The sequence below is a fragment of the Gopherus flavomarginatus genome, chromosome 2 (assembly GCF_025201925.1).
Source record: "Gopherus flavomarginatus isolate rGopFla2 chromosome 2, rGopFla2.mat.asm, whole genome shotgun sequence".
NCBI classification, from domain to species: domain Eukaryota; kingdom Metazoa; phylum Chordata; order Testudines; family Testudinidae; genus Gopherus; species Gopherus flavomarginatus.
This window is the reverse complement of record NC_066618.1, coordinates 259,036,420-259,062,898: the sequence shown is the minus strand read 5'-3', so window position 1 is coordinate 259,062,898 and position 26,479 is coordinate 259,036,420. Positions and strand designations below refer to the sequence as shown.

The 26,479-nt window shown below is 41.7% G+C and overlaps 1 protein-coding gene across 2 annotated transcripts in view; it reads right to left on the bottom strand.

Annotated features, from left to right (window-relative positions):
• Positions 1–26,479, bottom strand: part of CPQ (carboxypeptidase Q) — a 268,011-nt gene that overhangs the window by 212,409 nt on the left and 29,123 nt on the right. For both annotated transcript variants that reach the window (XM_050941018.1, XM_050941019.1), the window contains exons 2-3: positions 26,013–26,468; positions 9,871–10,078 (exon numbers count right to left, since the gene is read on the bottom strand). In XM_050941018.1, the coding sequence (XP_050796975.1) occupies positions 9,871–10,078; positions 26,013–26,439 (635 nt within the window). In that variant the 5' untranslated portion in view covers positions 26,440–26,468. The remainder of the gene's footprint in view (positions 1–9,870; positions 10,079–26,012; positions 26,469–26,479) is intronic.

Sequence of the window (26,479 nt, the reverse complement as noted above, 5' to 3'; positions counted from 1 at the left end):
TGTAGATGTTCCAGCTCATAAAGTTAGTGAGATTAGCATGGCATTGTATGAGTCACATAAGTGCAAGGCCTCCCTTTCAATACTGAGGAGAAATCTAACTTTTCTCCTGTAGGCACGAGCCCTCCCAATGTGCTGTTCCCTTCACTGATGTAGCATTTCCCATTAATCACTAAGGAAAAGCTACAACTTGAACGGATAATGGTCCTGACACTGATGGACGCATTACCTCTTGTCAAGCAGAGCTCATTCAGCACAGCTCATCAGGAAAATGGACAAAAAAGGGTGCAAGAGATGGGTAAGAGAAAAAACAGGAGGAGGAGATGGAGACAGAAAATGCATCTTGGCTAGTACACTAACTCTTGTCAGTCACAGACAAGGAGAGCAGATTCAGGCATCAGGAAGTGGCAGGAATGACAGGCTAGGCCCAGACCTTAAAATAGGAAAACAGATTTTAAAAAAATAGCACTGAAGGTAAATGAGGAAAGAAAAGAATGGACAGCCTCATTCCTTTTCACATTCAAATGCCCCGTCGAAAAGATACTATGGTGGCTCTGGGCAATTAGAAGTCTGGTTGGCAGCGCAGGCAGGCTCCCTACCTAGCTCCACACGACTTCCAGGAAGCTGCCAGCATCTCCCTCTGGGTCCAAGACGGAGGGATGGCCACAGGGGTTCCGCATGCTGCTCCCGCCTCCAGCAGCATCCATTGGCCAGGAACCACGGCCAATGGGAGCTGAAGGCACAACCCTATCAGGCACGGGCAGTGCGCAGAGCCACGTGGTCACACCTCTGCCAAGGAGCCAGAGGGAGAAGTTGCTGCTTCCTGTGAGCCACCTGACGTAAGCGCCGCCCATAACCTACACTCCCTCCCAGCCCCAGCCCTAAGCCCCCTTCTGCACCCAAACCAACCCACCCCGGAGCCCACACCTCCAGCCCAGAGCCCATATCCCCTCCCACACTTCAACCCCCAGCATCAGCCCGGAGCCACCTCCCATGTGCCAACCCCTGCCCCAACCTGGAGCCCTCTCCTACACCCCAAGCCCCTCATCTCTGGCCCCACCCCAGAGCCTGCACCCCCACCCAGAGCACTCACTCCCTCCCACACCCCAACCTGGAGCCCCCTCCATCACCTCAACACCTCATCTCCAGCCCCACCCCAGAGCTTGCAGCCAGAGCCCTCACTCACTCGTGCACCCCAACTCCCTGCCCCAGCCCAGTGAAAATGAGTGAGAGATCAAGGGTGGGGAAAAGCGCAAGACGGAGGGAAGGGGGATAGAGTGAGTGGAGGCATAGCCTCAGAAAAGGGGTGGGGCAAGAGTTTTCGTTTTCTGCAACTAGAAAGTTGGCAACCCTAGCTGTATCCCCCATTATTTGGGTGTTCAATTGAACAACAAAAATTAGCTTCCAATACTCTTTGGAGAAATCAGATAAGATACCATTGAAGATATAACGTTTGTTTAGCTATTGTTTAAAAAAAAAGGAATTTTCAGTAAAATATTAAGTCAAATCTCTATTAGTTAGCCATTTACTTAAGTTCTAACAACAGGTTCTGCTTAAAATGTATTTTCTAATATTATTTTAGTTATCACCATAGTCTCAGAATTCCACGGTGACAGAAACAATGAGCATATTTAACTCATTATGAAGGACACACACAGTTTATTTTCGAGGCAGCATTTTAAACAAGAGTTTCACCTTGTGACAGTATCCTGAATTAGCAGAGTTATAGACAAGCTTGGCTCCTTCTATAGAGCATGGAGCTCTATAAAAAAAAGATTACAAAGGACGAATATAGGCAAATAACACAAGAATGCAGAGGCAAGATTAGAAAGGCAAAGGCACAAAATGAGCTCAAACTAGCTATGGGAATAAAGGGAAACAAGAAGACTTTTTATCAATACATTAGAAGCAAGAGGAAGACCAAGGACAGGGTAGGCCCACTGCTCAGTGAGGAGGGGGAAACAGTAATGGGAGACTTGGAAATGGCAGAGATGCTTAATGACTTCTTTGTTTCGGTCTTCACTGAGAAGTCTGAAGGAATGTCTAATATAGTGAATGCTTACGGGAAGAGGGTAGGTTTAGAAGATAAAATAAAAAAAGAGCAAGTAAAAAATCACTTAGAAAAGTTAGATGCCTGCAAGTCACCAGGGCCTGATGAAATGCATCCTAGAATACTCAAGGGGTTAATAGAGGAGGTATCTGAGCCTCTAGCTATTATCTTTGGGAAATCATGGGAGACGGGGGAGATTCCAGAAGACTGGAAAAGGGCAAATATAGTGCCCATCTATAAAAAGGGAAATAAAAACAACCCTGGAAACTAGTTAGTTTAACTTCTGTGCCAGGGAAGATAATGGAGCAAGTAATTAAAGAAATCATCTGCAAACACTTGGAAGGTGGTAAGGTGATAGGGAATAGCCAGCATGGATTTGTAAAGAACAAATCGTGTCAAACTAATCTCATAGCATTCTTTGATAGGATAACAAGCCTTGTGGATAAGAAAGAAGCAGTGGATGAGATATACCTAGACTTTAGTAAGGCATTTGATACGGTCTCGCACGATATTCTTATAGATAAACTAGGAAAGTATAATTTAGATGGGGCTACTATAAGGTGGGTGCATAACTGGCTGGATAACCATACTCAGAGAGTAGTTATTAATGGCTCCCAATCCTGCTGGAAAGGTATAACAAGTCGGGTTCTGCAAGGGTCTGTTTTGGGACCGGCTCGGTTCAATATCTTCATCAACGATTTAGATGTTGGCATAGAAAGTACGCTTATTAAGTTTGCAGACGATATCAAACTGGGAGGGATTGCAACTGCTTTGGAGGACAGGGTCAAAATTCAAAATGATCTGGACAAATTGGAGAAATGGTCTGAGATAAACAGGATGAAGTTCAATAAAGATAAATGCAAAGTGCTCCACTTAGGAAGGAACAATCAGTTTCACACATACAGAATGGGAAGAGACTGTCTAGGAAGGAGTATGGCAGAAAGAGATCTAGGGGTCATAGTGGATCACAAGCTTAATATGAGTCAACAGTGTGATACTGTTGCAAAAAAAGCAGTATCTTTGGGGGGAAATATTGTATTACGTTTATGAATGGTTTACATATCAGCTATTGTATGCTATTGTATGCAACTCCCAGGGGCTGATTTGCCACAGCTTCTCCAGGAACTAAAAATGGATGGGCGGTATATTTAGTAATGCAAATCACTCAGGCTGTAAACACCTCAAGAGAGGTACCACCTTCTGAGTGGTTTTGCATATACTGGTTAAAACAAGGTTTTCCAGAGACTAACAGACAAAGAAAGGGCTTTCTGTACAAATAGCCCTAGTTTAAATTGATTCAGTACCTTCTTTCTGATCCAGAAAACGGATAGGACCTTCTGTTCAAGGGGGGCTCCCAACCCTTGTGGAAGAGTTGGAAAGACTTTGGCCTACTAGATTCCCATAAGACTCATGGGTGACCTCTGGTAAGCTTTTAGCATGTGTGTAGCATGTGTTTAGCATGTATGTAGCAACTTTTATTCTTTATCTGTTTTCTCTGTAATGCTTTTACCTTAAGAATAAATGTGCTTGCTTAGAAAGAGCTCTGCAGTCACTTGTAACAGCTGGCAATAAAGTGGTCATAGCTCTCAGAGAAAGAGCAATGCACAAAAACTGGCTTTTGGCAGCCTGGCTTGTTGGAGATACCACAGTGGAGGTCAGGAGGCTGTGCAGCCTTAAAACAGTCAGAAGGAAGTGGTACAAAGGTCCTTGCCCACAGACAGGTGACCGCTGGAGATCTGCAACCTGACTAGTCATTCCTGGAGTGGACCACAGAGGGGGATACAGTTGCAGTTACTCTGAAACTGTGACACATATCTCCTCTCTGTTTCATAGCCTGAACAAATTCAAATATGGAAGCCTCTCACCAAATACCATGACTGGACACTGTACATTCAAATAACCCAATTGCTATGTAAGGTTACCATACAATGATCCATATTAGCTCTATTCTGCCCTGGTGCTCAGTGCTATCCCACATATATTACTGATAATGTGGCTATTTAAAAAAAAATCATATTTTGTGGATAAATGTTTGACAAATTCATATCACCTTCCTCACAACCTAATGGGAACATATAATAGGCACTGGATGTGATTTCAAAAAGTGGTGAGGCTCTGCTAAATCAATATATATTTTGCCTGCTCCATCAACCTGAAAAAGTTCTCCAGAGGATACATAGTTGTTTTTACATGGAATAAAATTTGGCAAAAGTAGGTATGGAAGAGGTCCGCATTTTCAGTTCTAGTATAGGTCACCTTTGATGGTCATCACAGCTGCTTACATAGCAGTCCCTGGAACCTTCCTACTGTCACAGCAATTTAAGTGTATTTCATGTTAGTTTAATTATTCTCTCACATCTGTATAATCTCTGTTAAAATCTATCATGGCACATTTTTTCTTTTTGAAACAAAGTATTTCATAATAAAGTTATTGGAAGAATTCTGTCTTTATGCAAGTCATGTCTCATTTGTTTATACTTGTATTAGTTTCCTTACATTCTAACAAAATACTGGAGCAGGGGTGGGCAGACTTTTTGGACCGAGGACCACACTGGGGTTGCAAAACTGCATGGAGGCCCAGGTAGCGAAGGCTGTGCCTCCCCAAACAGCCTGACCCTGGTCCCCATCCAACCCCTACCGCTTCTCACCCCTGACTGCTCCCCTCAGAATTCCCAACTCCTCCAACCCCCCTGCTCCTTGTCCTCTAACCGCCCCCTTCCGGGACCCCCCGCACCTAACTGCCCCCTGGGACCCCACCCCCTATCCAACCCCCCCACCCCCTGTCCCCTGATTGCCCAACCCCTATCCACATCCCTGCCCCCTGACAGGCCCCCAGGACTCCCATGCTTATCCAACTGCCCCCCATTCCCTGTCCCCTGACCACTCCCCCCTAGAACGTCCGCCCCATCCAACTGTCCTCTGCTCCCCATCCTCTGGGATCCCCTGCCCCTTATCCAACCTCGCGGCCCCGGCCCCGGCCCCAGCCCCCTTACCATGCCACTCAGAGCAGCATGTCTGGCCACCATGCCACCCAGCTGGAGCCAGACACGCCGCGCTGTCCTGCAGGAGCGAGCAGCCCCGCCACCCAGAGCGCTGCCCACACAGCAACATGCCTGCAAGGGAAGGGGGGACAGCAGGGGAGGGGCCAGGGGCTAGCCTCCCTGGCCAGAAGCTCAAGGATCAGGCAGAACAGTCCCATGGGCCAGATGTGGCCTGCGGGCCTTAGTTTGCCCACCTCTGTACCAGAGAGACAAGGTAGGTGAGGTAATATCTTTTATTGGACCAACTTCTGTTGGTGAAAGAGACAAGCTTTCGAGCTTTCACCATCAGAAGTTGGGCCAATAAAATATATTACCTCACACACCTTCTCTCACCAATATCCTATCCTGAGACCCACATTGCTACAACACCACAGACAAAATACTAGTCATTTATCACATTATAAAAAAACCAAAAACACACAGTGATTTTTCTAAGAGACAAAGAAAAGCTGATGATCAAGCTGTTGAATGATTAAGGAAACAGAAATATGCCTGATTTAGACCGGGGTAACTGCAAGCAGAACTTGACCTGATGTCTAGCATAGGAAAGTCTACCGCACAGGACCATCTCTCACTAGGTTATTTAAACTTCTTTTAAAAAATATTGTTTTACAGTATTAACAGGGACGGAAATGAGAGAATGGGAGCACTCAGCAAGAGAGAATATAAGATGGATGAAGAGTATTGCAGGGCTTTGTAGGTAATTACAAGAAACTTGACTTCAGTGCAGGAGAGAAGGGTGTTGCAGTCAGACTGGTGAGCTAAGATTATCTTAGTGAGTGCATTTTGTATGAATGGGAAAGGGGTGGTGGCTGTTGAGTGACAACGAAGAGGCTACAGAGAACCTAACTCAAAAGGAGGGTGTGGATCTGAAATTTAATTGCATAGACAGAGAAAACAATTGATCACACAAAGATTTTTTAGGAAGAACTGGCAAGGTATGGACATTTCCTGAATGTGGGGCAACAAGAATGGGAGTGGAAGATGACCCCAAGTTACGGGCCTGGGTGATAGGCAGGACTGTGGTGTGCATAAACAGTGACAAAGAAGTGGTGGAGTGTTCCTTTCCCCCTGTTTTCTCTTATGCTGAAGACAGTGTAAGTTGACCTCTTGTACTACTATTAATTTATGGTGACTGTTTCAAAGCATCAACATTTTAAAACTTTTATAATATATATATATAAAATAAACCTAATGCTGCCATCTTTATACATTACAAAGGAGCAGTAAAAGACACAGCACATGTAAATGCCTCTTAGCAGCCTAAAATCTTTTTGACTCAAAAACAAAATTGCTTCAGTAAGTGTGTTAATGTACTGAAAGTTTAAAAAAGGGTGTGGTTTTTTTTTTAATACACTCACTGGCTTTACCAGGCTTGGGCCTCTGCAGCAGCTCGGAAGGCGGATCTTTCCTGCTGAGCTTAGGGTATGGCTTTTTGGCGCCTCCAACCACTTGGCGCCCTAGGCGATCGCCTAGTTCACCTAGTGGTTGCACTGGCCCTGGGCCCCAGAACTGACACACATGGGGGTAGCCGGGTGATAATATAGTGTTTACCAGTGACTATCCAGCCTGCATAAAGAAGAGCTTTTATTCAGGACAAACTCATTACAGAGAAAACATCTCTTAAACAAGGAACAGTCTAGACTCATGCTAAGCTTACCAGGTATTATCCATCATGCACATGGGACCCTGGGAGTTCTGTACACAAGTCTGTCAGTTCTTTGTTCCAGAGTGAGTCTGCCCTGAGCCAGGTCAGGCTGACCCTTTATACACAGTTTTTGACATCTTTTTCTCCCAGGCCTTCTGACCTAGGTAAAACCAATCTCTGCCACTTCCCCAGAGACCAAAGCTTTAGGGCTGGGTATCTGCATAACTGGCATTGTGAATTTGTAGTAATTACCCTCTTCCTCTGCCCAGTGATTCTATAGGAAATCCACTCAGAGAGCCAGGAACACAAAGATAGGTTACACATATTGATACAGCAGTCCATGAATTTCTTGTGTGTCCATCGCATCTGGCACATCTCAATACATTAGTCTTTAAAGCTTCCATGCTGCCAAAGTCTCACATCTGTCTTACCTTTCTCACAGTTAAGGTGTTAATGAAGCCCTGGACTTATCTTTCTCCGCACAAATGAGCATTTTAAGTGTGAAACTCTCATTTTTAGAAAAAAATCTCCAGGTAAAATCTGAAATTCTATTAACAATTAGGAAACTAAAGAAACAAGTACAAAACATCCACTTGAGTACTTTAAGAAAGTAAAGTTCTACCAACATGTACATACTTTTTTTTTAACATTAAAAATTTATTTTTAAGTCCTGGATTGTTGTTTTTTTAAGTTAGTCAGATTGAGGATTATAAAACCTATTTATAGGAGACCAAAATAATTATATTAGTTGTTAACATTTACTTCGTCCTCCTCATGTCATTTTAGGGCTATATGACTGCCCATGAATATAAAAACAACATGCCTTTATTCTCCTTAAACATACAAAATTATGTATTCTTAAAATCATTGACAATTTGCCTTATCTTGCCACCAGAGAAGTATTTTATATTGGTTGTTAGAGGAATATTTATGGTAGCATCAGGGATGTGAAAAGCTCTTGAAAGCAATCACACAAGATCTGGAGTAGTGACAATGATGAAAACATTTTGAAAGAATGAAAAAGCACTGGAGGCAGAGTTGGGAACAAATAGTTTCTAAACTAAACACCCACTTGAAACTGGACAACTCAACATGTTACAAGGAAGCGCCTGCCTGCAAAACCATGTAAAGTAAAAGGTGAAGTGTGAGTCAGTCAGTCTCTCTCTCTCACACACCCCTCCCTCTGCTGGTTTGACACTCACTAGGCTGCTGTGTTTGGAGACCACCTCATTAGGCCCCCTGTGCTTTAAGCCTCCTGAGTCTGAAGAAGAGAGTCCAGGCACTGTCTCTTACCAGGGTCTCCAGGCATACTGCCAGAGAACAGATCTCTGTTTTAGGGTGACTGTAGCGGGGTGGTTACCCCACTCCTGCCCTGAAGGGCTTACAACAGCCCTGGGAGAGGGCTGTGGCAGGGAAAGCAGCTAATAGGCTGACTGGGGAAGCAACCGCAGCTGAGTCACACCCCAATAAGGCCTCAGCTGGCCTTATATAAGAGGCTGGGAGCCCGGAGTTCAGCAGTTTCTCTCTAGCTGTAGAGGGAGACAGGCCTGGCTGTAGGGAGCTAAACACAGGGTACTTGAGTGGAGCAGGGCTGGGGAAAGACAGAAGAACTGTGGCCTAGGCATAAGGCAACAGGTACTGGGGGTTGCTGAGGACAGCCCAGGGGTAGGCAAAGGCAGCAGTTCCAAACCCAACCTTGCTGGTGATGAGTAGGCTGATACTACAGTCTGCCCCAGGGCATGGGGGCTAAATGATGACTGGCATTAGCCTTCTACTGAGGCTGGGTGGGGGTTCTCTGAGGAGGGGAGACCCTGAGACTGAGGGTTGTATAGCCAGAGGACAACACTCAAGATAATGGGGCAGTGTGTCCGAGAGGGACACGGGGGGCCAAGCAGCAGCAGGACACTGGCCTGCAGAGGGTGGTCTGTGCTGGAAAGAGCTAATTCCCTGAGATGACCAGCAGGAGGTGCTGCAGGGGTGAGTCCTGCATTGCTACAGTGACAATATGTCCTGCTTTGGCTGGGACAATCCCATTTTTAAGGGCAGTTCCAGGCATCCCAAAGTTGTCAAGAGCAAAGGAGACAAATGCCCACTTTTGCCAAAAAAAAGTGGGGATGGGAAGAACATGTGTAGGGGTGAGCAGCGATGCCAGCCCCACATGGAGAGAGGAGGCAGGCAGGGTTTGGGCGAGCAGCAAGGCCAGCCCCAGTGTTTGGGAAATATGATCACCCTGTCTGACTAGCACCCCTTTCTAAGAGCTGAGGCCCTGTGGTCCAATTGCCTACACCCTCTGCTCTGAGTAACGCTGGCTCCCCAGACTCTCCCCAGAAGCTTAAGCACACCATCTCTCAACTGCAGCCCTGGGGGTGCTCCAGGTTCATAGTTGAACTCTTCTGGGATACACAACAGCCTAAGCAGACAGATCTTGCATAGGATTCTAAGGCAAATTACCCTTTACTTTAGCAGCACAAGAAAGACACAGATCTATATTAAATAATAAACACGCCTGTACACATTTCCCTGCCTCAGCTTTCTCGCCATGTGGAAGAGTTCTTTAGGTTTAGGATAGAGTCCTCTCAGGAGTCCAGAATCACCCCTCCTGTAGTTCAGGGCTTTTTCTCTAAATCATGGAGCCTCTCCCCGCCCCTCTCTCTGACCCCTGCAATCCATGCACATGCTTCCTCTAAAATGGCAGGTGAGAGACCCTTTCTTTTATAATCTTCTGTTCCCTTTGGCAGTAACATAACAATCAGGCTTATTAGGGGAACAAAGTCCCGCACCCGGTGATCCCTTGTTCAGTGCCCCTCCCCACCCCCCAGGGTTCAGACTTGAAAAACTGACTTGCCCTAGGCAGCAGCCATCGATTTGTCCAAGGGTGTTCCATTTGAATGGACAATTACAATTCAACAACCCTCTGTTAGCCCTGTGCAAGAATTTCTCCTGTTACCCACTGTGGATTTTAGCTAAATATGGAGAAACAAAGACAGCTGAGAAGGCAAAAACAAGTTTACAATCCAAATAGAGTTTGCACCCTGACACTGATGTTTACAGAGTTAATAATCTCAAATCAGAATTCATAAGTGGTACCCTGTCAGATTCCACAAATTGTCACGTACAGAGTAAAACATTCCTACCTATTAACAGAAAAGGAAGCAATGGATCTGATAAGGGATGCCACCGCTCCAACTTTACCAGCTTCAACTGCTCCCAGTAATCTGTATTTGACAGTTTCTTTATAACTGATGAAAGGCTGGTTGTAAACAACAATCTTCCCCTTGGCATCTTGAGCTCTTCTGTGCAGTTCATCAAAAGAGGTGACCACTAGGACTTCAGCAGTAATTCCTAGAAGTAAACATCACAGTAGTTTTAGATATGTTATCCTATCACCAGCCCCAAGCCACTTTGGCACATACAAAAATACACGTCATGTAGAGCATGTGTAATGAAAATCAAGAAAAGGAGGTCAAACATGAAAACCTCTTACTGGAAAAGATAGCATGTGAAGTACTTCCTCAGAGAAGGTTATTCAACATGTATAACTATGTCCTTAGTATAAATCAGGCTATCAGCTGATGTTAAAATTGAAACTGAAGGCAAGAGAAGATTTGAGAAAAGACTTTTTCCAAATAGGCTTTAATAGATGAATGCAATTATTTAAAGTGCAAAAAACATTTTGAAAGACTTTCTAAGGCATTTATAAAACAGATATTTAATCTTCTCTTGTAATTGTTCTGATACATTGCTAAACAACTTAGGCTGACATCACACATATGAAAATACATAGGTTTGGAATGCTACACTTAGAAACCGATGCATTCCATGAATCAAGCTTTTCACAAATGGTTAATGTGAATATTTACAGTTCTTGAAGACAAACTGGCTGTAAAACCCTGTGTAATATATTTAAAATAAAAAACACTTCCCATGCTTAATTTATAGTACAAGTTAATTGCATCACAGAGGAAAAATTACCATATTTTTCAAATGAAATACTTTGTAAACATTTGAATTTGCTATAATCCTATTGCCTTGTCTAGGAAACAAAGGAATTTAAAAGTAAGCAGGTTCTCCCATACCACAGAAAGTTTCCCACATCACAGAACATTCATTTGGAGATTACCCTTAAATGTTGATTTCCCACTGCATACATACAAAGCCACGACAAAATACTTCCGTCAGTAAGAATCGATATTTACAAGTAGGCAAAGAAAGAAAAATGCTGCTGTCAAACTCAGTCAAATCCAGTGATTAGACTTTTGGATTAAGTTTGTTACAAATGACTAATGAATGAATAGTAAGAATGGGTATGATGTCTTGATTTAAGGATATTTACTTTGTATATTTTGACATGCTATGTTGACAATTTGTGTTCATAACAGTTTTTATAAAGGTTTAATTTTTTGAATCTCAATGTCTATTACCATTAAATAAATGTCTCACACTCCCATAATTTCCCATAACTGTGAAAACTGGGAGGAAAGATCAAAATCTTTAAAAAAATGCTTAAAAATGAACAGATAATATCTGTCAAAATTATTTTAAAAGTTGAATTCTACAAAGCCTAACGGATTTCTTCGCTTTTGAGAAATCATTCACAAAATTTGACCACAATGCATAAGATCCAATCCTGTGGATTGGTTACATCGATAAGTGGAAACTGTTTAACAACAGACTTTGCTACTAAATATAGAAGCAGTATGGATGCCTGGAGTTTTAGTGCTGTACATTTGACCAAAAAGCCACAAAACACGTCAGTAAAAACTGAAAGTAATAACAAATGCTTGGCCAGTTTGGTTTGTTCCACAAGTTATTGCAAAATTAAAAAGAAGCTGGGTATCCTTGCAAGTCTTAAATAGCTCACTATAAAACATTATTAAAATGTTATTTGGGAAAGATTTTAAATTAATTGCATATGCTAAATAATTCTTAATACTGCTATCTGATGCGCATTGCTAGACTCTCACTCAGCATCAACTTATCCAAGTCAAATGCTCACTTAATGGTTTTTTGGGGTTGCTTTTTTTTAAGATCAAAACAGTATAAATTGCCTTCCAAACATGAAAGAAAATGTTTCACATCAAAAAGTTTGTTTCTTAAAATACAGTTGTAAGAATGCAGGCAACTATATGGAGGGGCGAGGGGGGAACCACCACCATGAATTTTAGCTGCAGAACTACACTCATGTGAAAGTTGTGAAAATTTTAATTGGCTAGCTGTTCAAACTTCCAGCTTTACAGAATGGGCCACGGCAGGCCAAACCAAAGTATTATCTTCAAATTTACTGAAGTTATAGTTGGCTTGTAGGTGAAGTGTACTGATAGGCTTCAGCTGCTTCTAATGAACAACAGATTTAACTGTATACCTAAGGAATGTCCCAATGACAGGATCATTCTAAAGTCTGGAACTGTGCCACTGGAAATAAAGCCAGGAATCTGCAAAATTTCATTTTCCACTAGAAAAATCAAAGTCACAGCAGGCTGGTACGGCAATCCGCACTTCATATTAGCTTTTGTAACAGACGAGAGAAAATGACACCATCTAACTCACCCCAATGCTCCACTTAGATGCCATACCAAGCATTAGAACGACATGCAACGTACTACTGATTGCTCATCAAGTGAAGCAAGGAATGGAACTGCTCTTGGCACTGCCTTACTGCATTAATGAACAAAAATATCATCTCTGATTTTTTTTTTATGGAAAGGTACTTGCTATCTCTAGCAACCTATAACTCCCCAAGTAAATTCATGCAGAATTATCTTTATGATAAGCTAGGTATCAAGGAGCTTTGAACTGTGGAGTCTTAATTTTTTATTCCCAAGAAAGAGAATGCAGAATGACAAACTTAATTCTCTAGCCTTATACTTCCACTTTTGATTGTTCACAAATAGATTTGCTTTATTTAGCCTGTGACAAAATAAAACAAAGGTTCTCTTTGCATGTTTAACTTAATGGCAGCATGATATACATAAAGTATCAATTACAGTACTTTCCACAATACAACCCAACTTCACTCCTGTGTAGCTGCCGACTAATTCAGTGTCTCATTAGCATATTTAGATCACATTCTATAGCATATCAGTCGTATCTATTAACGAGGTAATAGGAGCATTTCACTAAAAGAGACAATTAGGTTTTAGCTGTGAAGGTAACAATGAGACCAAAGGCCAAGTAGTTCATCCCAAAGAGGAGCAAGTCTGGATTGCCGCCAAAAAAAATGGGGCACTGCCTCATATTATACCTTACTGAAGCTTTGCATTCTTTGGTAATAAACAGTCCCCCACCCTAAAATCTTAGTGTCTCATCACTCTATTTTCTTGGTTAATTTATAAAGACATTCTTCAATCCATTTCTTATTCCTACCATTGTCCGTCACAGAAGCCAGCTGCAAGCTGCACTGGGGATAAGCTAAGACCACCTACATGATGAGGGAGCTGGACTGCTCATACTACAGAGGACACATTGGGGTGAAGAAGGGTGAGTGGCATTTTCAGAGACTGGCCAAGGAAAGGATGGTACTAAGGGGCTGAGAAATGAGACAGGTTTACTCGGGATGAGGTTGAAGCTCCCCATGTTAGACACTGTTGGTGGGTGTTACGTAGTACATGCTTATACAGCAAGTGAAGGTGGGACTGTAACATGGGTAGACATACCTGCATTACATTTAATCTAATTAGGACACGTAGCAATAATGAAGATGTGGCAGCACAGGCTTCAGCATGGGCTAGCCACCCCAGTACAAGCTTGCTAGGGACCCTACGTACATACTTCCATTGCTTGCCCCCAGGGCCACAGAGGCAAAATCTGAAACCGAGGCCCATCACACTCCAGAAAAACAAACAAACTTACTACTGAAAGGAGAACCTGGGGCATGAGGGGGTTGGAAAGTGAGCCTGCCTGCACCCATCCCCAGCAGCAGCTTCTATGGCATGGACCCAGTTCCCTGATTCAGGCATTACAACCTGGCCCATGGGATTGCAGCACCACCTCACCATCATGATGGAGAGACACTCAGGCCAATTTTGAATGAGTGCCATTGCGACCTGGACCTTCCAGCACCACTCAAGTTTGCACCAGGTCATCACAATGCTGCTCAGTTTGGGAGAGCCCAGGACAAACTGCCCTTTTTGTACCCCCCAACCTGTGGGCGACACTAGTAGCCAGTGCAGAAGCCCGTATCACCATGTCTTCACTACTACTGTTACCTATTCTAGCTAGATTAAAGCTAGCATGGCTATGCCTACCCATGCTACAGTCGCAGACATACCCTTAGTAAGTTTCCATCCACTCTCACTGTGAGGAAAATTACATAAATCGTACGGTATACAGCTATCGGGGTGAGCCACTACCCAAACAAATCCACGAGGCCCCTCCAATTTTTCAGATGAAATAATAATTAGGGCCATGTTATAAATGGGGGGTGGGAAGATGAGGAAAGTGGAAAACAGTGGGAAAAAGCAGCCTAGAAACAATCTTCTACTACAGGCCAACTTTTATACAAAAGATTTCACTGCACAAACGTAGGTTCATAACTAATGGTAAAAGCCTGGCTAATACAAAAGTTTGCCACAGCACTTAGGTAACTATAGTAGACCATGCATTAGCAAAATCTTAAATGCTTGTTTAGTCAGGAAGGCTGATTAGAACTATTCATTCACAGCCCAGGAAAGGCTTATAAACAAATCCTACCTGGAAATCTGATTTCTACAAAGTTGTCATAACACCACATGTCTGACACCTGTCATGAAAATTCTCTCTGGAGATTCAGCTTCCAGCACCAGCCTGACAGATGTGACACTAGAAGCACATCAGTTCAGATCGATATATGTAGAATTACCCCAAAAGACAATTTACTCACCCCAAGGTTAAATCCTTTAACCACTTAAAATCATTGTACTGGTCAACGCCTAGTACCCTGAACTGGACAGCTGTTTGTATCATCAATAAGTTTCAGATTACAGTAATAATGAAAGGTATGTTTACTCCCAATTACAGGAATTCAAGAATTCACAAATCTCTACCAGGCAGCCTGATGGCAACTTCTTTATATACAGACATTCTCTCACTTCCAACAGATCATTGATTCTAAGAGAAACTTCCTGGCAAGATAAGGTTGAATTCACAGTGTGCTAAGCATCAGAACTGTCAGAGATTTGTTGTTCTAACTCGCTTCTACTCTCTTCAGAGTATTTATAAATTAAAAAACAAATACCTATTCTTACATATATATATACAGATTTAAAATAGTCAGTTACAGTCAATCTAATTATGTATTCAAATAAGAGGTTAGCGGTATTGAAGTGAAATGGAATGTGTCTTTTTTAAATTGTCAGGGCTATTAATTTCTTAGCTATTCAGTTAGGACCCAAAGCCTTTTCAATGAGCATTTTGTCATTGTCTTGAATAGGGATAGGCTTTGGGAGATCTACTTACAGAAACAAATGCAATCCTCATTGTTATGACAACGTTTTGGATAGCAGCAAGTGAGCTGCTCAAAGCCGCAAACAATCCACAACTTCATCTATTTCAAATTCTGCTAATATGGGATTAGGATTTCTTTTACAAAGCACACCCGGGAACAGCTATTCTGCTGATCTAGACACACAAAATCTCATTGCCAAATAACTAAATTGACATACCAGCCAATCTTTGCTCAGAATGGGTGCCACACTTCTAGGCCTATGTGTAAGAAAGCAGCAGATTCCATCACCCAAGCCTGCATTAACTTCCCTGTCTATTACACAGCTTTACTTTCACCACATAACAAACAAAGGTAAACTACTGCCTGAAATACTGATACAAAAATCAATGACATCTAGCTCTGAGACTCAGAACCGCCACCCACCCCAGGACCAAAGCAAGGGCCACCCAGCCTGAAGCACACACCACCACCCTAGCTGTGGAGGGCTAAGCAGAGAAAGAGTAAGGCCAGAGACAACCATCAAAAGCTAGAAGACTCTCCCAGCAGTAGCTACAGGAACAATGACAGAAACCGCAGCAAAGTAAGGGCTGGAGGCTGTGAAGCCTAGGCAAAATCTTCACCATCAGTGATGTCAGACTGTGCTTTCTTTCATTTGGACTCAGAATATTTTTTTCCTTCTCTGCTGCTTGGCTGTTTCCTGTGAGTCTTTCTCAGATTTCTCTCTGGCCCCATCCCAGCCTACGCCTACACCTACACGTACACACACACCAATTCTCTTCACTCTCTCGTCTTCCCAGCCTCCCTTCCATTCCACCTCCAACAGTGTACCCCTTCCCTTCCTTCTTTCCCCAATTCCAGTGCTCCTAGTAACATCCCATTTACCATCCCCCTCCTGCAGATCTGGAAAACTAAAACCTGGCACTAGGATGATGTTTGCCAGGAATCTGTTAGACACATCTCTATATGTGGCGCTCCTGTCCCTCATCCCTTGTTTTATCTGTTCCGATTTTAAGATACACCCTAGATTATAAACCCTTCAATGCAGGGATATCCTCCTATGTGTTTGCACAGTGCCTAGCACAAGGGGTCCTATTCCCAACTGGCATCTTTGGATGCTGTTGTAATATAAATATAAAAAGTAATAGAAGAGCTCCTTTCCTGTGTAGTTTGCTGCACAGAAGGAACAGGGGAGAAGGTCTGCTTCTGAGTATATCCTAAACTAAGCAGAGGGAAAGCTGCTCTGCAATAGTCCTCAAAAGGGCCATGGTGGTTGGGCTCACCCTTACACACCTTAGACAAGGGAGTCTGGAAGGTGAGCCACTCAAATAGGCCTACTCCAAGGGGTTTCCTAAACTGGGTGGGGGAAAGGATTCTGCTTCTACTGAGCTTTGAGCTGTGCTGCGCGGACACCTTCTTTTCTTAGCATCAGCGGCAGCTCCAGGCACCAGCGTTCCAAGCAGGGTACGCCCTGCCGGTCCCTGCGAGGGCGGCAGTCAGACAGCCTTCGGCGGCGTGCCTGTGGGAGGTCCGCCAGTCCCGTGGATTCGGCAGCAATTCGGCGGCGGGTACACCGAAGCCGCGAGACTGGCGGACCTCCCACAAGCACGCCACTTAATTCGCGGGACTGGGGACCTCCCGCAGGCAAGCTGCTGAAGGCAGCCTGACTGCCATGCTTGGAGTGGCAAAAAAGCTAGAGCCGCCTCTGCTTTATTCCTATCTTAAATTTTAGACATAAAAGGACGGAGATGTATGTGATTTAGAGCTGAAATTTGGCACTTTTTCACTATGTTTCCAGCTGAAAGGAGAAATCAGCTCAGCTGTGCCAAAGAGCCCTAGAGAACTCAGCAAGTCTTTTGGCAAATCTGGCCCAGGTTTTGGTCTTCCAAAGAAATCAGGCAAGTTAAACCTGGTGTCAAACTGCTGAAAGAAGAAAAAAAGTTTCACATCTTAGATTTTATTCTTCTGAAAACTATTTACTATGTATTGCAATATAATTAATGATACTTATAATTAATCCTCAAAAAGAGCTCTGCTAGGCCAACACAAACAAATACATATTGAGGATAATTATAATACAAAGGGATGGGGGAGGGTAAGCATTTTAATGGGGGGAGGAAGCAAGTGCAGACCAAAGTAGGAAAATGCAGTGAGGCAGAAGACTTATCAGAAATTCTGTAAAATCAGAAGATGCTTTTGGAAAATGTGATTTCACTTACTGCCTGGAACAAAAAGAAGAATTACTTCATAAACATAAAATTACATAGAAAGGGTATCCAAGAGGCTATGAGGCTATTTGGCTATGATGATATATAGCTCACAGACTAGATGTACTGTACACTTCTTTAAAAAAAGAAAAATCCCTATGCATTATTTAAAAAAAGGCTATTGTTTACATCTTCCAACAAATACTAGATCTTATTGTAGCAGTTTGGTTTAAGCAAATGCAGAGAACTGTGCTACGTAAGTACAGCCAGCATAGTTTTTAGTGGGTATTGAACCTCGCCCCAAACACAAGGCTCTGCACCAAGCAAGCCAAAGGAATAATGCTGTTAGCTGTAAGTAACAGGCTGTTATTCACACTGGGACACTACTCCATTGTCTTCAACAAGCTTGCTCTGCATGTCCAATGCTCACACTACTTGAAGTCTAATCTTGGCGGGATTTGGTAACAGAGTATGACTATTTATATAAAAATATTATAGACACCTGTGGGGATTGAACTAGGAATTGTCAGCACCAAAACTGCAGGCCTCTACTACTCGAGCTAGAGTATGTGTGTTGATATGGTTACAGTTTGTTAGACATAAATGTAAAACTTTCCAAATAAATTTTAATATCATAGAGTTTTCTGACATCATTTGTGGTATCTACTTGTGGATCACGTCAGTAATCATACACTAAAGGAGACCTGCAAACATTATATTTAGAAAAAAACTAGAAAAAATAGAATTACAATTTTTGATAATTGTAGGACAAATGCGACTTTTTATTGTTAAACCACTGCATAACATGGTGCATGAAATATCAGTATTACAAGATCAACATGAGTTTATTGATATCACTCCAGGTTTTTCTTTACAATTCAGCGTCCATTTGGCCAGACAAAATAAATGTGACATCTGGATATTTAATTTTAAAGATTAAAAGACAACATTTTGTGTGCTGTGCTCTATTCAATATTTAATTCACTGTTAATCACGCTTTCATTTGAGTTCTAAACCTCCAGATGGTTTTAAATAGATTATATTTTAACAACATTTTGGAAGCTATATGGAAAAATTCAGTAGAAAACCAGTACAATATTTGACTTTCCCTTGAAGCTTGACCAAAAAACTTCCCAACATTTACATCTGTAAATAACACAAATCTGCTAATTTAATACCCTCGTGTGAACTTACTTGGGTCAAATTAGGACTGTCCCAGTGAGGTGCACTAAGGTGTATGAAGGGTCCTTGTTAGTATAATCTCTCTTCAAAATTTTACATGTTGTTCACCCATTTCATCCTTTTGTTTAGAAAAACAATAATTTTGTTGATTTGCTTACGAAGCTTAATGTTACACAGCCAATTTGTTTTTGATGTACTCACTCTTAATAGCATCACTACAGATGTCAACACAATTTTAGGAATAATAGTGGCAGTTTTACTACCTACTTTAGTGAGAATAGCCCTGACTTCAATAGGATTATGAACAGAGCCAATAATTGTTTGTTAACAGTGTTTGTTTTTAAACAGCCACAATCGGTTTCTGCTTGGGCTGTCAAGCAATTAATCACACTGTTAAACAATAATAAAATACCATTTATTTAAATATTTTCAGATGTTTTCTACATTTTCAAATATATTGATTTCAATTACAACACAGAATACAAAATGTACAGTGCTTACTTTAAATTTACTTTTATTACAAATATTTGCACTGTAAAAGCCAAAAGAAATAGTATATTTCAATTCACCTAATACAAGCACTCTAGTGCAATCTCTTTATAAAGAAAGTTTCACTTACAAATGAAGGATTATGTACAAAAAATAACTGCATTCAAAAATAAAACTATGTGAAACTTTAGAACCTACATGTCCACTCAGTCCTACTTCAGCCAAATCGCTCAAACAAACAAGTTTGGTGACAATTTGCAGGCGATAATGCTGCCTCCATCTTCTTTACAATGTAACCTGAAAGTGAGAATAGGTGTTCGCATGGCACTGTTGTAGCCAGCATCACAAGATATTTACGTGCCAGATGTGCTGACGATTCATATATCACTTCATGCTTTAACCACCTTTCCAGAATACATACATCCATGCTGATGACGGGTTCTGCTCGATAACAATCCAAAGCAGAGTGTACCAACACATGTTCGTTTTCATCATCAGAGTCAGATACCACCAGCAGAAGGTTGATTTCTGGTGGTTTGAGTTCTGTAGTTTCCACATCGGAGTGTTGCTCTTTTAAGACATCTGAAAGCATTCTCCACACCTCATCGCTCTCAGATTTTGGAAGGCACTTTAGATTCTTAAACCATGCTATATCTGTCCTTAGAAATCTCACATTGGTATAAGTTACACTTTCACAATAAAGAGATTGCACTACAGTACTTGAAAAATACTATTTCTTTTGTTAATCGTTTTTACAGTGCAAATATTTGTAATAAAAATAATAATATAAAGTGAGCACTGTAAGCTTTGTATTCTATGTTGTAATAGAAATCAATATATTTGAAAATGTAGAAAAACATCCAAAAATATTTAATAAATTTCAATTGGTATTTTATTGTTCAACAATTAATTTTTTTAATCAGAGTTAATTTTTGAGTTAAATCGTGTGAGTTAACTGCGAGTTTCTGCTAAAATATTACATCTTCCTCTCTTTAGATTTCAGTTTCTTTGAAACAAAAAATGAATAGAAATCAGAAAATATTCCTCGCTATAGGAAATGTTTAAGTTACGTTATATGTGGGGGCTTATTCTACTAGTCAGTGTCCCTCTAAAATGAGATAACAGAGTAAGATATCTATCAGGAAAAATAAAATTCATTTTAACATACACAAATACGAGTTCTTTGATAGCTTCATGGTAGAACATCTGCTAAACTACTATTTCTACTCAATTATGGGATCCCCAAAGCAGCAATTATATCTATTTTCCTTCAAAAGTTTTTGGGGTATAATCAGTACTACTGGAAATCAACAGTCTCTATATAGAATCTGTATGTTTTGCCAATATTGAAGCACTGGAAATAAGATCGGGACAATGCCTAAATATGGTAAACCTCTAGCTTGTTAGCTCTTGGTAACATTCAATTTAAAATACTAGCTCGGAACCCAGCCCTACAAGATGCTGAGTATTTTCAACTCCTGCTGACCTCTTTGGGAGACTCATAGGGATATTTTTTTGCCTCACTAATGCAGACATGAGAGTCTCGGCATTATGGCTAGATCAAAGGAAAAGTGAAAACTAGTCTCTGATGAACCTCCATTATTGAGCCAGCCTTTCCTTGAAACCGAGCCCTGCAGACAAATGTCAGAATCACAGATTTCTCAAAGGAATTAAAGCACCTGCGATACTTAAAAGAAACTGTGTCAACTTGGGGGGAAAAAAACTAAATTTTTCTCTGAAAATTGGGACCTACTATTGTTACAAGTACACCACTATTACTGAAATTGAAGAAACTTACAAAATACATTTCTGTATTTTTTCCAGGCTGCTTATTTTCTACTATGTGTCTAATTAATTTTACGGTTCCCTACCTACTATGACAACGAAGAAACTGACTAACTGAAAAGTCCCTTAGAAAAATCAGCTCCTTTATAAAAGTAACAACAATAAAAATAATTAAAAAACGAAAGAACAATTTAAGACTGTGAAACAATTTCCATTTTAATCTCCTAATAATTGCCTAAACATTTATCTTTGGGGCTGAAATTTTCCCATCTTTACTTTTTGCTCAAAGGGGAATTCTGTCATTTGAACAAAACACCTTAAAAATCTTAGAGTACACAAAGTGAAAATACATTTGTTCTTTATTAAAGCATTCAAGCCTTCGCTCACTACCTCGTTTTATTTTATTTATTTGTTTACTTAAGAGACTGAATTTGGAAACATGGCATCTTGGCATAATACTTAGACCAGGTAGTACTACTCTGAAGTAGGCTAGCAGTAATTGTAGTTATATTTATTATACTACTCATATAGAAAGAGTGTAAAAAAGTATGGAGATTGGAGTTCAAAAATGGTCTGATCCTTGCATCATCTTCCTTGGACAAAAAGGCTCTGCCTTTTGCTTCTTTGATAAAGTGCATCAGACCCTAAGTGAAAGTTATCATTCTTCAGCAGAACAAAACATTGGAAATGCTCCAACATCAAATGGATTGTTCTATGCATTTCCTAAAAAATGAGTCTTCAGAAAAGCTATTCTGTAAAAGTTTGGAGAAAATCAACATTACATTGATTGGGAAGTTCTAATAACTGAATCTGTAGGTTTACAGCAATGTCTTTTCCAAAGAGAAACTAAGCATTACATTTGTGGATCTTTAAAATGCTCATTTCCATGAGCCAATAGCAATTCAATGCTTGAAGACTCAGATGTTTCTTCATGGACTTTTAGTTACAGTATTTCAAGCAAAAGGATGAGTCACTCCCACAACTTCTTGGATAAAATGAAAAATCAATAATGCTGATGAATCTCTGAGGGGACTATTTAAAATATTTCACAAGTGATTTACTGCAGCTCCTTCCTTCCTTCTTTTCTGGGTATTAGGACACAGGAAACAGCACTATCTGGGAGAAAGGGAGTAGGTCTGGGAAATGAATTGCCCAGGAGTCAGAAATGACAAACACCATCTTAGAAAACAGTTTGAAACCATTTCTACACTACAAAATTAAGTCAACCTAACTTACGTTGGCATACAGCTGCCACAGTCATGTTTACACTTTGCTCCTTGTGTCACTGGGCACGTCTTCACCAGGAGTGCTTATATCGATTGTACTGTCAGTACAGGCATTGTTGGATGGCTCCTGAAAGCCAATTACAGTTGACCTAACTACATCTACACTGCTCGTGGAGGTGGAGTTATTAAGTCAGCATAGCGGGGCAGTTACTTCAATGGGAGCGAAATTTAAGTGCAGATACTTGCACAGTTAGGTCGACATAAGCTGCCTTATATCGATCTAACTCTGTAGTGTAGACTAGACCTGATAACATATTTTCAGTCTCCAGTTTGAAACTAAGGTGCTTGTTAGGGTGGGCACCTCTCTAAGCAGCACAGTGTCTAAATCCTTGTTAGACTATCTTAGGAGTCCTGTGCAGTGGGGATTTCCCTTCCAGGCAGCTCCTAAATTGTGCAATTACTTCAACTATCAGAGAAAGTGCAGGTCAGGAGCTCATTAATACTCAGCAATTCTGCATATCTTCCCCAGTGTCACAGCCCAAACAGACAGACTGATCTTGGGGTGACATAACATTAGTTAAAGTTGGCTGGGTGCTCCCTTCCAGCCACCCCTTGAACTGCTCTGAGAGGAATCCATGCTTCTCAGTCCCTGGGTGTTTTCAGCTTACAAAGCCTGAACAGAGCCCAGCCACTGCCCCAATCCCAGGGTCCCGAGGCACATGCCCATAGTGCATAAAAATCACTCCCCCTTCACTCCCTCCTGAGAGTTGGAAACTGCAGTCCAGCCACCTAGACCCTCTGAGCGAAATCTGGACTCCTCAAACTCCCCTGTACTTAAACACTCCAGTTTCCAGAACTCCATCCCAAAAGGTATGAAGCTTCTGGTTCATAGTTTACTTTCCTTTGGAGACATGTTGTGGTTATGAAGCACATGACTCACACTCAGACACTTTGCTCACGTCTAAACACATTTGCTCCTTTACTTAATCACATAATGCACAAGAGAATATAGATCATACTGAAAACTAAACCCTATACATTTCTCTGCTCATTTTCTTCCTCACGCCATTCTTTGGGGGTGGGGAAGGGAGTCAGAGTCCGTTGGGCTGTCCAGGGTACTTCTGCTTCACTGCATGGACTGAGGGTTACAATATGGAGTCTTCTTCTCCCTAGGTCAGCCTGCTTCCTTTGCCCCTGACTACTCTGACCGCTTCTCTTGGGAGTCCTGGGGCCAACTGAGCACAGGAAAGCAGACAGTCTCTTCATGCCCACATCTAATGAAGGCCCCTATATGTAGGGTTTCTCCTCTCTACTTTTCAGCTAGCAAGAAAATGGCCAATAACCCCAGAAAGACCACGGCCTCCCTCTTTATGACTCTCTCTCTTTGTCAGGTGACACCTATGCCAGCTTCCCCATACATGCACAAATCAATGCCATGTGACTTTGTTGCCAAGCCAACCTCTCCTGACAAAACAGTTCTCCTGGCTGGGAGTCAGACTATTGTCTACAGCAATTATATTTCAACAGTCAGCGCATTTGAAGTCAAATGAAGGAGAAGAACCTGATTAGAGGTGCAGCCCCTTTAAGAAGGTGCAAACTTAATGTCTCCCTGGAAAAACTAGAGGAGTAAGGCAAGGCAAGTGTAAATAAATAACTGAGGAAGGCAAATTGTGCATAGACTAGTTTTCTTACTGATGTGCTCATCAATGACTCTAGATTGAGAGTGGGAACATGGTTTTTGTTTTCATTGTAAGTAGCTTGGATAGGAAGTGGAATGGATGAAAAAAAAACTTAACACCTAATGAATGGGTTTAACCTACACTATAAATAGGTTTTACAAACACTAAGCCTTATAAATATTATGGGCTAGTAGGCTGATTTACTAAAGTTTCTTAATTGTTTCTCATTTTAGGCACAAGTTTACGCCCCATCATAGGGTTGCCAACTTTCTAATTTCTGAAAACCAGACCATCCACCCTGCTCCACCTCTTCCCCCAGGCCCTGCCCCAGGCTTGCTCCTCTACCTCCTCCCACTATCGCTCACTGCTCTTTCCCCACACCCTCCAGTCCCCATCCTCGCTCCCAGCTAGGCTCCCTCTGCTCAGGGGGCTGGGACAGGAGCTGCAGCCTGATGTGGAGCCTGCTGCATGAACATAAGAATGGCCATACTGGGTCAAGACCAAAGGTCCATCAAGCGCATTATCCTGTCTACCGGTAGTGGCCAATGGCAGCTGCCCCAAAGGGAATGAACAGACAGGTTATCATGAAGTGATCCATCCCCTGTCACCCAATCCCAACTTCTTGCAAACATAGGCTAGGGACACCAATCCTGCCCATCCTAGCTAATAGCCATTGATGGACCTAGCTTCCATGAATCTATCTAGCTCCCTTTTGAACCCTGTTATAGTATTGGCCTTCACAACACCCTCTGGCAAGGAGTTCCAGAGGTTGACAGTGCATTGCAAGAAAAAATACTTTGTTTTAAACCTGCTACCTATTAATTTCATTTGGTGGCCCCTTGTTCTTGTATTATGAGAAGGAGTAAATAACACTTCCTTATTTACTTTCTCTATATCACTCATGATTTTATAGACCTCTATCATATCCCCCCTAGTCACCTCTTTTCCAGGCTGAAAAGTCACAGTCGTCTTATTCTCTCCTCATACAGAATCCATTCTATACCCCTAATCATTTTTGTTGCCCTTTTTTGAACCTTTTCCAATTCCAGAATAACTTTTATAAGATGGGACGACCACATCTATACGCAGTATTCAAGGTGTGGGGGTACCATGGATTTATATAGAAACAATATGATATTTTCTGTCTTATTATCTAACCCTTTCTTGATGATTCTCAATATTCTGTTTGCTTTTTTGACTGTCACTGCACATTGAATGGATGAGATGCAGGTAGAAGGTGGCCCAGCTGAGCAGTTGATGACTCGGCATCTCCCTCCCCCATCGGTAACCAGACTTTTGATGTCTGATCAGTACATCTGACTGAACACTGTACAGGTCCCCTTTCAACCAGACTTTCTGGTCAAAAACTGGACACCTGGCAACTCTACCATCATCTCCCCTTCCCCAGACGATTGTATAACAACAAGTTGTCCTGACACCAAATCATGACACTGATTTTCCATTTTAAATTTCCAATTTGTCCTGGGTCCCTTACTTGCATATTGTAATGTAAAATTTCCCAAACAAAAATTGCTTTTACAATGTGTATTTCAGTAGTGCTCATTATGTGCTAGGTGCTCCGTGCGCATACACATACCTCTCTCCTGTCAAGATGAGTTTACAGTTTAAGAAATAAAATTAGCCTTTATTAAAATTTACTGATCAGCTTTCATAACCAAGATCATTTTCACAGAGGATAATACTAAATAGCACAAAGTATTATGGAAATAAGACTATATGAGGAACACACAATAGTTGTATATGGTACGACTCTCTGGACAATGCTGCCCCATCCCTTTTGTCTAGATTAGAAAGTTGAGTTCACAAGGCATTAGCATTTCAGGCACCACAGTTTAGTAAACTGATTTGAGGAAGTCCAAATTTCTCTAAATTACCAGAAGCAGAATGGTCATTGAGGCAGACTACCATTTTGCCTTTAATTGGCAATCATGGCAAAACCTCAAGCAGACAGGTACAGAAAGAGATGACTTCTTTTGAGAACAGGCTACAGTTTTAGTGTTCAAAGAATAATAATAAATAACAACGATAAAATCAGGCCAAACTTAAGCAGCTCTGTCAACTCCAGTTAAATACAGTGCAAGTTCCTGAAGTAACACCTCACACAGAAAGTTCCAGAAAGATAGTTCTCTCTGGCTCGCAGCATTTTTATGGCAGAAGGAGAGGACTAGCTTGTCTACTGACTTGATTTGGAGGATTCTTTTAGTACCATTATACATTTTGATTTTTAAAAGTAACATATAATAAAGCCAAAAGGTAGTAAAGTGTTACCTTCTGGAGGAGTTGCAACACTGCTTCCAAGTCCTAAAATAACAATGCTGTGGTTCCTTGGTGCCAACATCATTGCAGACTCTTCTCCCCTCTCCCAGTGAGGCACTTTTACAGGCTCCAGGTGGACATTTTCCAGCCCATCATCCTGCAGGACACTGAACATGTATTTGATGGCCATCTCTAGATTTTTGGAGCCACTGAGTCTAGGTCCAATGGTGTCAACAAAACGTGCCAGTCTTTCATAGGATCTGTTCTGGGCATTGCCATAAACAGCAAGGTTAATAATAGCCTTGGCAATATCGGAATACCCAGCTATTTCCCTTTTAATTTCTTTGAAAGTGTGTTGGTGGCAGTCATCCCACCTTAAAGGTTTCCCGGTGCATTGTGGTAAGAGATGGATGAAAGCTATTAAGAATAGGAATTTCATTTTCCTTCCTTTTCTTTTACTCAGATGCCCTGTTGGAGGA